Raw genomic sequence first — 12,621 nt, forward strand, 5'->3', positions numbered from 1 at the left:
TTGCATTTGCACAGTTTGTTGAATTCTTTGAACATCAACCATTGCTACTTGTCATCTAGATCAATAATTTGGTTAAGAATACACAGGATATGGAGAGTAGATTTGCAGCATGTTCAAACAATTAGTTTTTCTTAAAGAGATTAAGTATAAACTCTCCGCTCTGTTACCCTCTGCGCACACGACCACCTCCTCCCCTTACCGTCCTCCCTCTCACCCTGACATTGGACATACATTCAGGGTGAAAGTGAATTATTTCGGGGAATCTGAAGGGGAATTCTTCACAGAGGTTGGTGAGAGTGTGGAATGAGTTGCCAGTGGAAGTGGAGGATGTGGGTCTGATTTAGACACTAAAGAGGAATTTGGGTGAGGACGTGGGTGGGAGGTGTATGGAGGCTCTGGTGCAGGTAGCTGGAACTAGGCAGTAACAACAAAAACAGGTCGGCATTGGCTGGAAGGGCCGAAGGGCCTGTTACATTGCTGCTGCTCTCTTTGACTCTAATAATATTCTAATTTGTAATTTCCACATCAGTTCTTTGCTGTTCATGACTGAACCCAAACATTTACCCAAACAACAATTGTATGTCTCTTGGCTGGCTACAGAAAGCACTTACCAGCTGTGATACTTGCCAAAGTGGGTGTTACTAAGTACCGACCATGCAGGGTGCCCAAACTTTTGCTTTGGGCCCTTTTCCTTTTTTGTTATTTTGAAACTGTAAAAGATGGAAATTAAAATGTAATCTTGTTTAAAATATTAAAGAAATGTGTCATCTTTGACTTTATGCCTTTCGGAAATCAGGTCATCTTTTACTCGCTGAGCTATTCACAGTAACAGAAATTTTGACCAGGGCTGCCCAAACCTTTGCAAGCCACTGCTGGACTAAGTGTGTAAATGTAGGACGGGACCACGTTGAAAAATAAATGTGCCAGTTTTCCAAAATTGCTCCCTTCCACCCGAGGCCACGAATATATCAATCACCCCTCGTATATATTTTCGTCAAATATGAACAGGATTCAGCACTCCATGTGTGTATATGCAATCGTGATCAGACCAGAACACGTACATGAGAGGCCAACTCAGAAAAATAAATCATCACTCTGGAAGAAAACATTAACCAGTGGAATGAGTATGACCCTCCATGGGAGACATCCTAACGATCTGAGCAGACGAGATGGTGACAAATGAGCCCTGAATAAGGAAGTTAACTCCCAAAGTCATTCTTCCACAGCCAGAGATTTGAGAGGCGAAGAAAATCTCAGACAGAACTACAGTCAGCTCGACTTCTTCAGTCTGCAGGAAATTCAAGGGAAACTTCTTCACCCAGAGTGATGACAATTTGGAACCCATCACCACAGAGGTGGACAACAGGGGAGGATTTGAAAGTTCTGTTGTGGAACAGAATCAGGTCCAGCCGGCCTGAGTTGACTCTGTACTGTACACTAGGTGTGTTATAAATTCACTAAGTACCGGAGACAGTGTTTAAAATACAACTGATTTATTTGTCACAGATCTAGTCCCATTAAAGATGAATATGCAGCAGATGAAACTCCTCCCATGCCCAGTGACCAGGGTGCAGACCTGGGTGTGGTGAGCAGCAGCAATAATTGCAGAGTTCAGCACCGACAACTGCTACGAAGGATGAACAGCTGTGATGGGCAGAAGGGTGCAGAGTTGCCCATGTCCCCCCACCTGCCGGGGAAAATCACAAACTGTTATTGTTACCACGCTGCTAATGAGAGAGAAAGAGAGACAAAGGGAAAACATACTGGGACTGGAACATTTGCTTCAGACAAGGGAGAGACAACACCGGGAGTGAGAGACTTGTTGTTCCACCATATTATGACTCCTGCAAGACTTATGGCTCCGGAGAGGGCTGTTTACTTGGTACTATTCTGTTCATTAAAATTCTTCAGTGGACAGCTGGAGTGGGCTGGTTTGATGGACTAAGCCATTCAAAACTGATTGACACCTGAGACCCCGTGAGTAGGGATAAAATTGAGGTCTGGGGAGATACCCCTCAGATTCACCAGGAGACACACTAGTGAGCACTGCTTGAGTGTTGGAACCCACAAGAAGGTGTGGGGCATCGGGGACCGAACAAAGAATCGGTCAGTTTAACTCACAGGGCTTGTGTGTGTGTCCACCCTTGCCTGGGTGATGAGTCCACCACAGAAGAATGGTCGGACAGAGGGGTCTACCTGAATGGCCACAACACATTGACGGATCGAGAACGTAAAGGAAGGTTTGACTGACTGTAGCTGTCACTGTTCGCTCGCTCTCTCTTTCTCTCTCCAACGATTAAAACACAAGAACCAACAACTACCTCAGCACGTATGAACTGAACTGAACTTTATATTCACATATGACAATTCATTATCCCCTAGACATCGATAGAGCTTGTTTATTATTGATTATTATTATACCCACACTTTTAGGTTTAGTATTGCTAACGTGTATTATCTATATATTTGCATTATTGATATTGATTTGTATATTTTACTAATAAACAATGTTTGAAAATAGTACCCCCAGACTCCAACGGATTCTTCTATCTTTGCTGGTCAGACACCCAGTTACGGGGTACGTAACACAACCACTCTCGAAATTGCATTCAGCAACGGTGATGGACAAATATGCAGCATGCAACTCATTGAAACTTTCTCCCCAGTGTGAACCCGGTAGTGTGTCACAAGTGTAATGCGCTGTAAGGTTTCACTGCTGATGCAGTGGACTCTCTGCAATGTTTCCCTGCTGAGTTAATGGCTTCCCTGCAGCAGCAATGTTTAGGGTACGACTAGCGATAACAGGGTTTTGGAGTGTGGGACTATCCAATGACAGAAATGTTCTTTCTTGTGAGTCTGGTAGAGAGATTTTCATGGCCTTTTGCTGGGGAGAGATGAGAAGAAGAGAGAGTGGGCTCTTTTTTCTTTCTTTTTCATTACTTCACTAACCATCTCGTCAAAGTAAGAATTGTACATCTCAGTCGTTTAATCACATATTGTGTATCGTTTGTTACTGCGGGGGTACTGATTTGTAACAGGGGATACGTCACACAGCATCCACCCAAACAAGATTTCTTAAGTTTGGCCGGGCTGGGGGATATCACCCCCTATATTTAGCTGCTAGCCGAAGTAAGAGTTGCACAGGGTTAGATTACTGAGTGAATCGCTTCTGAAATACACAGCAGGTGAACGGTCTCTCCCCAGTGTGAACTCAATGATGCACATTAAGTTGATTTTGCTGAGGGAATATCTTCCCAACATCTGAGCATGAGATCGGCCTCTCCCCAGTGTGAACTCACTGGTGTCTCTGCAGTTGAGATGTCGGAGTGAATCACTTCCCACACACTGAAGCCTGAATTATGCTTCACCGTACGCTCTGCGTAGCCGCGTACCCGACACGGCACTCTAGGCCATACCGTACGCCGTAGCCTAAAGCACACCTTACGAAAATGTAACTGTGTGTCACAGACTGCGAGAACTGTGATTGGTCTGCTTGGTAACAGCACATTTCCTCCTAGAGATTTCCTGTTGCTTCAAAGTTGGGAAAATGGACCAAATCGAGGAGAGGTTAAGTCAGGAAGTCAGAAAATATTTACATTTGTACGACTCTTCATTGGTATATTATAAAGACTTGCAAATGGTATGAAATTTGTGCAAAGAAGTTTCCACAAACATCAGTTTGGACGTCACGGACTGCACAAAGAAATGGAAAAAACTTCTCTCTTTTCTGCGCTGCAGTGATTTCAATAACTCTTATTCAGCATCTATTAGCTCCAAATCCAACAAGATGAACTCAGCAGTTACCATCATTCCCAACTCCACAAGTCAATTCAACACAGTAGCATAGAACCCCAACGCCAACTAGCATTTTGCCAGAGCAACACAGACACACGAACTCACAAGTAATGGCATACAATGGCATAGGCCACTTGCGTGGGCTACTGTGTATGATACACTGTAGCGTCTACACAGAGGTATAATTCAGGCTTGAGTCTGTGAACGGCCTCTCCCCAGTGTGAACTGACCAGTGTTTTTGTAGGTGGTGTGACTGAGTGAATCCTTTCCCACACTCTGAGCAGGTGAATGGCCTCTCCCCGGTGTGAATTCGCTGATGAACCATTAGGTGTGATGACCGAGTGAATCCCTTTCCACAGTCTGAGCATCTGAACCGCCGTTCCCCAGTGTGAACTCTCTGATGGACCTTCAGGTCAGTTGAACAAGTGAATCCCTTCCTACAGTCCGAGCAGGTGAACGGCCGCTCCCCAGTGTGAACTCTCTGGTGAGCCATTAGGGTGGATGACTGAGTGAATCCCTTACCACACACTGAGCAGTTGAATGGCTTCTCGCTAGTGTGAACAGACTGGTGTCTCAGTAGCTGCGATGACAAAGTGAATCCCTCCCCACAGACTGAGCAGGTGTATGGCTTCTCCCCAGTGTGAACTTGCTGATGTACCTTCAGTTTAGATGACAGAGTGAATCCCTTCCCACAGTCTAAGCAGGTGAACGGTCGTTCCTCAGTGTGAACTCTCTGATGTACCTTCACTTGAGATGACTGAGTGAATCTTTTCCCACAGTCTGAGCAGGTGAACGGCCTCTCTCCAGTGTGAACTCGCTGATGCACCTTCAGTTGAGATGACCGAGTGAATCCCTTACCACAGTCTGAACAGGTGAATGGCCGCTCCCCTGTGTGAACTCGCTGGTGTGCCAATAGGTGGGATGAATGAGTAAATCTCTTCCCACAGTCTGAGCAGGTGAACGGTCGCTCCCCTGTGTGAGCGCGCTGATGCACCATTAGGTGAGATGACCGAGTGAATCCCTTCCCACAGTCTGAGCATCTGAATGGCCGTTCCCCAGTGTGAACTCTCTGATGTACCTTCAGGTCAGTTGAACAAGTGAATCCCTTCCCACAGACGGAGCAGGTGAACGGCCGCTCCCCAGTGTGAACTCGCTGATGAGCCATTAGCGTGGATGACTGAGTGAATCCCTTCCCACATACTAAGCAGGTGAATGGCCACGCCCCAGTGTGAACAGACTGGTGTCTCAGTAGCTGCCATGAGAAAGTGAATCCCTCCCCACAGTATGAGCAGGTAAACGGCCTCTCCCCAGTGTGTACTGACTTGTGTGCTTGTAGGTGGGATGACTGAGTGAATCCCTTCCCACAGTCTGAGCAGGTGAATGGCCTCTCTCCAGTGTGAACTCGCTGATGTACCTTCAGTTTAGATGACAGAGTGAATCCCTTCCCACAGTCTGAGCAGGTGAATGGCTTCTCCCCAGTGTGAACTCGCTGATGGACCTTCAGTTTAGATGAGCAAGTGAATCCTTTCCCACAGTCTGAGCAGGTGAATGGCCTCTCTCCAGTGTGAACTCGCTGATGTACCTTCAGTTTAGATGAGCAAGTGAATCCCTTCCCACAGTCTGAGCAGGTGAACGGCCTCTCTCCAGTGTGAATTCTTTGATGTACTTTCAGTTGGTATGAGCCAGTGAATCCTTTTCCACAGTCCGAGCAGGTAAACGGTCTCTCCCCAGTGTGAACTCTCTGATGTAGCTTCAGTTTAGATGACTTAGTGAATCCCTTCCCACAGTCTGAGCAGGTGAACAGCCACTCCTCAGTGTGGACTTGCTGGTGAACCATTTGGTCAGATGACCGAGTAAAACCTTCCACACAAATTCAGCAGATGACCAGCCTCTGCCCAGTGTGAACTGACTGGTGTGTCAACAGGTGGGAAGACCAATTGAATCCCTTCTCACACACAGAGCAGGTGGATGGCCTTGTCCCAGTGTGAACTTATTGATGTCCCTTCAGTTGAAATGTCCATCTGAATCCATTCCCACTGTCTGAGCAGATGAATGGGAATCACCTGTTCAAAATGACAGCCGTGGCAGTTGGTCAGATCATAGAGTGAATCTCTCTCCGCAGTCTGAGCGGGAATGATGATCGAGTGAATCCCTTGCTCCACTTCTTAAATACCTGGACAGAGACAGCAAAACTGGTGTGTTGTGTTTTAGATTTCCGTAGAGAAATTCCTTGTGATTTGTAACCTGTAAGAAGATGAACAAAATCCATCAGTGGGTGCAGGACAACATTTCAGATGAGATCACTGAGTTGTCAAGCTGTGAATTGATATCACACTGTTACAGTGAGGTTCAACACAAGTTGGAGAGTGAAATCACCTTCTAACTGGGCTCAGTGCTGGCATCTGGAATGACCCTCAAACTCTCTGATGCTCTTCCTGTCTCTATAAGAATGGGGCATTTCTGCCATCTCCAATCTGTGACCTGGCTTAGTTTGACTCTCTCCATTGGCATTATTCCCTGTTCCCACTGAGCTGCATGGGTTCCTGGCCCCACAGTAACTGAAACACTCTCACCGAAAAAGCCGGCAGTGCATTCCACACATTTCAGCCCTGGGAAAACAAACCTCTGGCTGTGCACACGATCAATGCCCCTCATCATCCTCTACACCTAGAAAAGGCACTAAACATAAACAAGGAAATTACACATTGCTTTGAGGATTTGTCAGATGCATACAAAATGATAAAGGAGAAGATTGGGTAAATAAATGCAAGCGGCTTTTTCCACTGAGGTTGGGTGGGATGACAATCAGAGGTCATGGGTAAGTGGGGAAGGTGAAAATGTAATGGGAACATGTGGAAAAGCTCTTTACTGAAATGGTTGTGAGAGTGTGGATTGAGATGCCAGCACAAGTGGTGAATATAAGCTCGGTTTCACCATTTAAAAGAAGTTTGGATAGCAGCCTGGTTGGTAGGGTATTGTTTTTGTGTAAAGATGGCCCAAGGGATATCAGGGACCAAATTCACCACAACCACAAACTGTTCCTACTGCTCCCATCCAGGAAACGGTACCACAGCAAAAGGAACAACAGCCTCCGGGATATCATCTTCTATCAGGCCATCCCACTGGTTAATTGATTTCTATGTTTTCTCGACTGGCCTATATACAAACTAATTATTATAAGTTAATTTAAATTACACATTGCACATTTAGATGGTAACGTAATGTAAATATTTCTACTCCTCATCTATATGAAGGGTATTTGTAATAAAGTCAATTCAATTCACCCTCTCCAACATATGTTCTGTCAATCTAGCTCCCATTCCTCCTACAACTTATTTAAACCACATCACGCCCCCCCCCCCCACGCTACCTCTTGCAAGCCTTATCACTAGGATATTAGTTGCCTCTTGGTCTGTTCCCCTAACTAACAAGTCTCCTATCAACCCTTCAACTTTCCCCTGTAAGGTAATTGCCCACAACAGTGTCTGCAGTGGTCCACCTGCTGTTGTGCGGAATAGCAACAAAGTACTCTGCGATGGCTATTTAACCTCATTCCCCTTCCTGACTCTCACACAGTTTCCTGTGCCCTGCACCTTGGGTGTAACTCACCTCTCTTCATGTCATACCTATCACCACCTCCAACTGCTGGATGATCTGGAATTCATCCCTTTCAAGTTCCAACTCCTTAAAGTGCAGGGTTACAAGCTGCAGCTGGATGAACATCTTGTAGGTGAGGGCATCAGGGACACTGGATGACTCCCCTCCTTCCCTCCAATATCCCCTCTAATTTGTAATAACCGGTGTGCAGATAAATCTTGTACTGTGCATTTTTTACCCAGTGACAAGATGTGCACAGTGAATTTTATATAGAGAGGTATTCATTTTCACAGCTGGCAAATCACTGTCAATAGGAACTTTGATCTCCTCTGGGTTTGATGCAGTTCATCTGCACTCTCACACAACCTATGTAGCAGGCCTGTAACGGGTAATGAAGGATTTTCTCACCAAAGCTTTTGCACACTGTCCATATGTGATTTGCTTGCTAAATTATGCTTTAAAAAGTCAGCTTTCCAAATAGCACTCCATTTCTTCCCACTTGCAAATTCTCCAGCAACTTTAGCATCAACACAATGCACACAGATAACACCAGTTTCTGTATGCTGCATAAATATTTCCCCTGAACCCTCCCTCAAGTGACAGATGGTGGTGAACTCAGTGATGGCAATGCCAATGAATATGAAGGGAAGGGCAGTAGTTTGTCTCATTGGAGTCTGGCACATTTGTGAACTGAAAGCTACTTGTTGCCCAGGGCAAAGGTGTTTGATATCATTATGTACCCAGAGAGAATGGGACAAAACATGTTCTCACCGGTAGAAAAGTCCAGAACAAGAACACACACAAAATGCTGGAGGAACTCAGCAGGCCAGACAGCATCTATGGAAAACTGTACTAAAGCTGAGTTCATCCAGCAATTTGTGTTGCTTGGATTTCCAGCATCTGCAGATGTTCTCTTGTTAGTAATTGGGGAAAGAACAAAGGTGATTTTCTCAACTGGTGATGTAAAAGATTTTGTTCCCTTTCTCCGAGTTCCTAATCCTTGCATTTAGATAGCTGGAGCTCAGCTCTGTCTGAGAGATCCATCGGTTCCCATTCCCTCATCAGCCGGAAGCTCCCCGGGGCCCGTGTACGGATCGTGGGGCTGAGAGAGAGGGAAGAGGGCAGGACTGTCCCGGGATTGCGGGTCACGGTGCCCGCAGTTCACAGGAATTGTCCCTCAGTCGGTGTTTAAGATAAAAACACAGAGAATCGATCTTACCTGCAGACGCTATTTCCAAGGCCTTCTGTGTACCATGCGCATGCGTCATGCTTTGCGACGTCATTAGCCCTGACGCCTGCGCATCTGTTCGGTTCTTCAGCGCCAGCGAAATTTTAAACGCACCGCCTTATGGGTAATCCCGGAGCCATTAAATATTTCTGCAGGCTCTGGTTCAATATTCATAACTCATTTTTTTCGTGTGTGTATAGAAAAATCTGCATCTGTTTTAACGCAGAAAGCTCCCATAAACAACTCAATATACTCAATATCAATGTGTATCCAATGCCAAAGTAAAATGCAGATATAAAACACAGGAGATTCTGCAGTTGCTGGAAATACAGACACACACACACACTCAAAATGCTACATTTTCGAGTGGATTTACAAACCTCTCCTCTCACTCACTTATTCCGTGGATTACTGAACTTTTCCACTTTACCATCTTAAGACTTTAAGCATTGTTTCCCAAGCTTGATAGTTTGGGAGCTATATATACTCACAGCACTGTTAACTTCTGTGTATTTCGTTTAATCTTTTATATTTGGAGTAGATACAGATAAAGATAGTGGTTTTCACATCGAAACCAGACTCCATTAGTGATCTATTGCTGCTGGTCCGTAACAATTGTGCTGTCTGAGGCACAGTCCTTTAAAATTGGTGAAAATGACCCAAAACGTTGAAAAGAGCGGGGAAGAAGGAGTTTAACCAACTTCGTCCGGAGCCCTGAACAACGTCACAACCACAGTGAGCTCATCGTCTTGTTCAGCCCGGAGAAAATCATGCAGGAAATTCATGCAGGTGTATAAGATGATGAGAGGCATTGGTCGTGTGGATAGCCAGAGGTTTTTTCCCAGGGCTGAAACGGCTAACACGAGGGGGAATAGGTTTAAGCTGCTTGAGAGTAGGTGCAGAGGAGAAGTCAGAGCTAAGGCTTTTAAGCAAAGAGTGATGTGTGTGTGAAATGCACTGCCAGCGACGTTGGTAGAGGCGGATACAATAGGGTCTTTTAAGAGACTCTTGGATAGGTACATGGAGCTTAGGAAAACAGGTGGCTATGCGGTCGGGTAATTCTAAGCAATTTCTAGAGTAAGTTACATGGTCGGCACAACATTGCGGGCCAAAGCGTCTGTAATGTGTTTTGGATTTCTATGATTCCATGAAATTCAAAGGAAATCTCCTATCCCACGGAGTGGTGACTCGTTGCAACCTGTCATCTCAGGGAGAGTGATAGGGGAACGGCAGGGAAAGATTTTGATATTCTGATATGGAACAGAAACATGGGCAGAAACCAGATGGGCTGAATGGCCTCTCTAGTGTACACAGTGAGTGTGGTAGAGACTGTATGTACCTGACACACGGGATTTGATACAAAACTGATTTATCTTTCACAGATCCACAATATTAAACACCAGTCTAGTTTAAGGCTGACATCAGCAGAACAGACTCCTCCAATGCTCAGTGACCAGGGTTCAGTCCTGGGTGCGATGAGCAGCCGCAAGAACTGCAGAATCTGACAGTGACAGTCCCTCATGAACCTGCAGCTGCCTTCAGTCACCGTGATGGTGAAACATTTAACACGGAGCTGATTTGAACTTCCTCCCTGATGTGACGTTGCTGGTGTTGCAGCATCTGGGATGATTGAGTAAAACTTTTTGCTCATTCCGGACAGAAATGTGGCCTCTATTTATTGTGAACTCACCGGAGCATCACAAGGTGGGTTAACTGAATGAGTCTCTTCGCACACACGGAGCAGGTGAACGGCCGCTTCCCAGTGTAGAGCTGTTGGTGTATCTGCGATAGCCGACTGAATCCCTTCCAAAATGCGAGCCAGTGAATGACGTCACATTGCTATAAACGTCATGGCAGTGTATCCAATCAGACACGGGCATGGACAGATGTTCGGGCTCTCCTTGTCGCGAGTGGGGCGTTGTCTTCAGCAACTCCGCCTCCACATTCAAGAATCGGCGGCATTCAAGTGCTGGTGAACTGACAGATACAACGGAACTATCGTGCTGTTGTGGTTGTGATTCCCATACACAAATCCTTTGTCTTTTCTAAACTGTTAAAAGTTTACAAACCACGTCAGTGGGTGAAGGACAACATTTCCACTCAGATTATTTACTTTCCATGGTGCCTTCTGAGAAAAACACTGTCACAACTCAAAACAACTTGGGGGGACAAGACTTCATCTTCTAACTGGCCACAGTTCCGGAATCAGGCACAATATCAAACTCTCTGCTTCCCTCTCTGTATCAAAATGGATCATTCCTCCCCTTCATCAGTCTGTGACGTGGCTCAGTTTGTCTGTCTCCTTCGCGTTCTGAGCATGCGCCACACACCCACTGAGATCACATTTTATTCACACGGCTGTGACTAGAGACTTTCTGATTATTATGTCCCTCCTGGTATTTGACGGTTGTAATCTCAGAGTCAGCAATGGTATTGAACATCGGGAGTAGGTGATTAGGCTTTTTCGTTGGAGATGATAAACTGCCGGTAGTGTGTGTCTGGATGAGTGGGTCGTTTTCAGACTGGAAGGAGGTAGCGTTTGGTGTACCCCAGAGATCAGTCCCTGACCACAGTTGTTCACAGTTTAATGTCCTGGCGGAGGCAGCGAGATGTGAGATGCCCCAGTCTGCTGGTGACGCAGAAAGAGTGGAGTTGAGGGAGGGGAGGCTGTTCACATGCAATTTCGTAGCTTTGCAATCAGTACATAGTGCACTGTGGGGCTGCAGTGGCGGGTTCCAATCTGCTAATTACATTTGCCGACGGCACTACATTGATCGGCCGAATCCCAAATAATAACGAGGCAGCCGACAGAGAAGAAGTCATCACCCCGACACTGTGGTGTCAAGAAAACAACCTCTCTCTCATTGTGACAAAAACACAGGAGCTGGTTGTGGATTACAGGAGGAATGGAGACAGTGAGCACATTCAACATTTCCAAGTCTGTTATTGACACAAATGCACATTTTAATATTGATTATGACACAATGTATTTCACAGGTTGTTAATGACATAAAACATATTTAGAGATTGTTACTGACAGAGAATCGTATAATTTATGTTTCGTGTGTTATCTGAATGTACTTGCCTGTGATGCTGCCACAAGTCAGTGTTTCTCTGTACCTGTACCTTCCAGTACTTGTGCACTTGGCAATAAATTCAACAGGACCTGAGAAATCTCAGTGAGATTTGATTAGTGATGATCATCTTGGCAGCTCGGTAGGTCGAATGTATCCGACAGTCCACTGTTAAATGCAAAACCCTGAACAGTGTCGATCAGAGTGATCTTAGACTCCAAGTTCATCGAGAAACTGCACAGATTGATCGGGTGGTTAAGAAGGCAAATGACATGGTTGACTTTATTAGTTGAAGCATTGAGTTCAAAAGTCGGGAAGTTGTGTTGTGGCTGTTACGAGCCTGCGGTCGTACTGTGACTGTTTCTTTAAGAGCGGCGGCGTGAGGAGGCGGGGCTATGATGTCAGTCACAGGCTGACTGTGGGAGGGGGAGAGGGAGAGGGAGAGGGAGAGGGAGGGAGAGAGAGAGAGAGAGAGAGAGAGAGAGAGAGAGAGACTGGAAAAGCTGATCGCTTCAGTTAGTCGCAGCTGAGGCTTGGAACTCTCCTGTGCCCACAAGAGTGGGTTGATCAACGGTACACGGAACCACAACGAATGTGTGTGGCTGTCACTTCCTATAATCCATAGGAGTGGATTGTGGAATGTCTTCTGTTAACCCTTGCCTGGGTATGTTGCTTGGTAACCCCTGGAAGACGGTATTCCTGTGACAGGTCACTTTCGCTGATAACTCGTATGTGGACGGATTCAACGGATAAGAACATCGGCGGCGGTTATTTTGAAGTAACGGCCGTTTCTCTACGTTTCACCCTGGATTACAAATATCTCTCTCCCATCATTTATTCCGTAGATTACTGAACTCTCCTACTTTACCATCTCAAGACTCTGAGCTTTGTTCCCTCAGGCTCGATAGTCTGGGAGTTATACTTACA

At 45.8% G+C, this 12,621-nt stretch overlaps 1 protein-coding gene across 4 annotated transcripts; it reads right to left on the reverse strand.

Moving 5' to 3' along the window:
* Window positions 1–584: 584 nt before the first annotated feature.
* Window positions 585–8,982, reverse strand: LOC132388566 (zinc finger protein 229-like). Of its 4 annotated transcripts, XR_009510273.1 has the most exons (4): window positions 8,612–8,982; window positions 4,454–6,039; window positions 1,577–1,687; window positions 585–710 (listed from the first exon to the last, which is right to left on the reverse strand). XR_009510273.1 is itself a non-coding variant. In XM_059960944.1 (3 exons), exons 2-3 carry the CDS (start codon window positions 5,630–5,632, stop codon window positions 1,628–1,630), a joined length of 1,239 nt encoding a protein of 412 aa, XP_059816927.1. In that variant the 5' UTR covers window positions 5,633–6,039; window positions 8,612–8,952; the 3' UTR covers window positions 1,127–1,627. The 4 variants fall into 4 exon arrangements, 2 of the variants coding, with proteins under 2 accessions (XP_059816927.1, XP_059816926.1); XR_009510272.1 differs by lacking the exon at window positions 585–710 and having other exon boundaries at window positions 1,127–1,687; window positions 2,525–6,039; window positions 8,612–8,948; XM_059960944.1 differs by lacking the exon at window positions 585–710 and having other exon boundaries at window positions 1,127–1,687; window positions 8,612–8,952.
* Window positions 8,983–12,621: the final 3,639 nt, after the last annotated feature.

This window comes from Hypanus sabinus, unplaced genomic scaffold (genome assembly GCF_030144855.1).
Source record: "Hypanus sabinus isolate sHypSab1 unplaced genomic scaffold, sHypSab1.hap1 scaffold_349, whole genome shotgun sequence".
Lineage (NCBI taxonomy): Eukaryota > Metazoa > Chordata > Chondrichthyes > Myliobatiformes > Dasyatidae > Hypanus > Hypanus sabinus.

Excerpts from the sequence above, each read along its gene's own strand:
- LOC132388566 (XM_059960943.1), bottom strand. The coding sequence starts at position 5,632 with ATGGTTCACCAGCAAGTCCACACTGAGGAGTGGCTGTTCACCTGCTCA.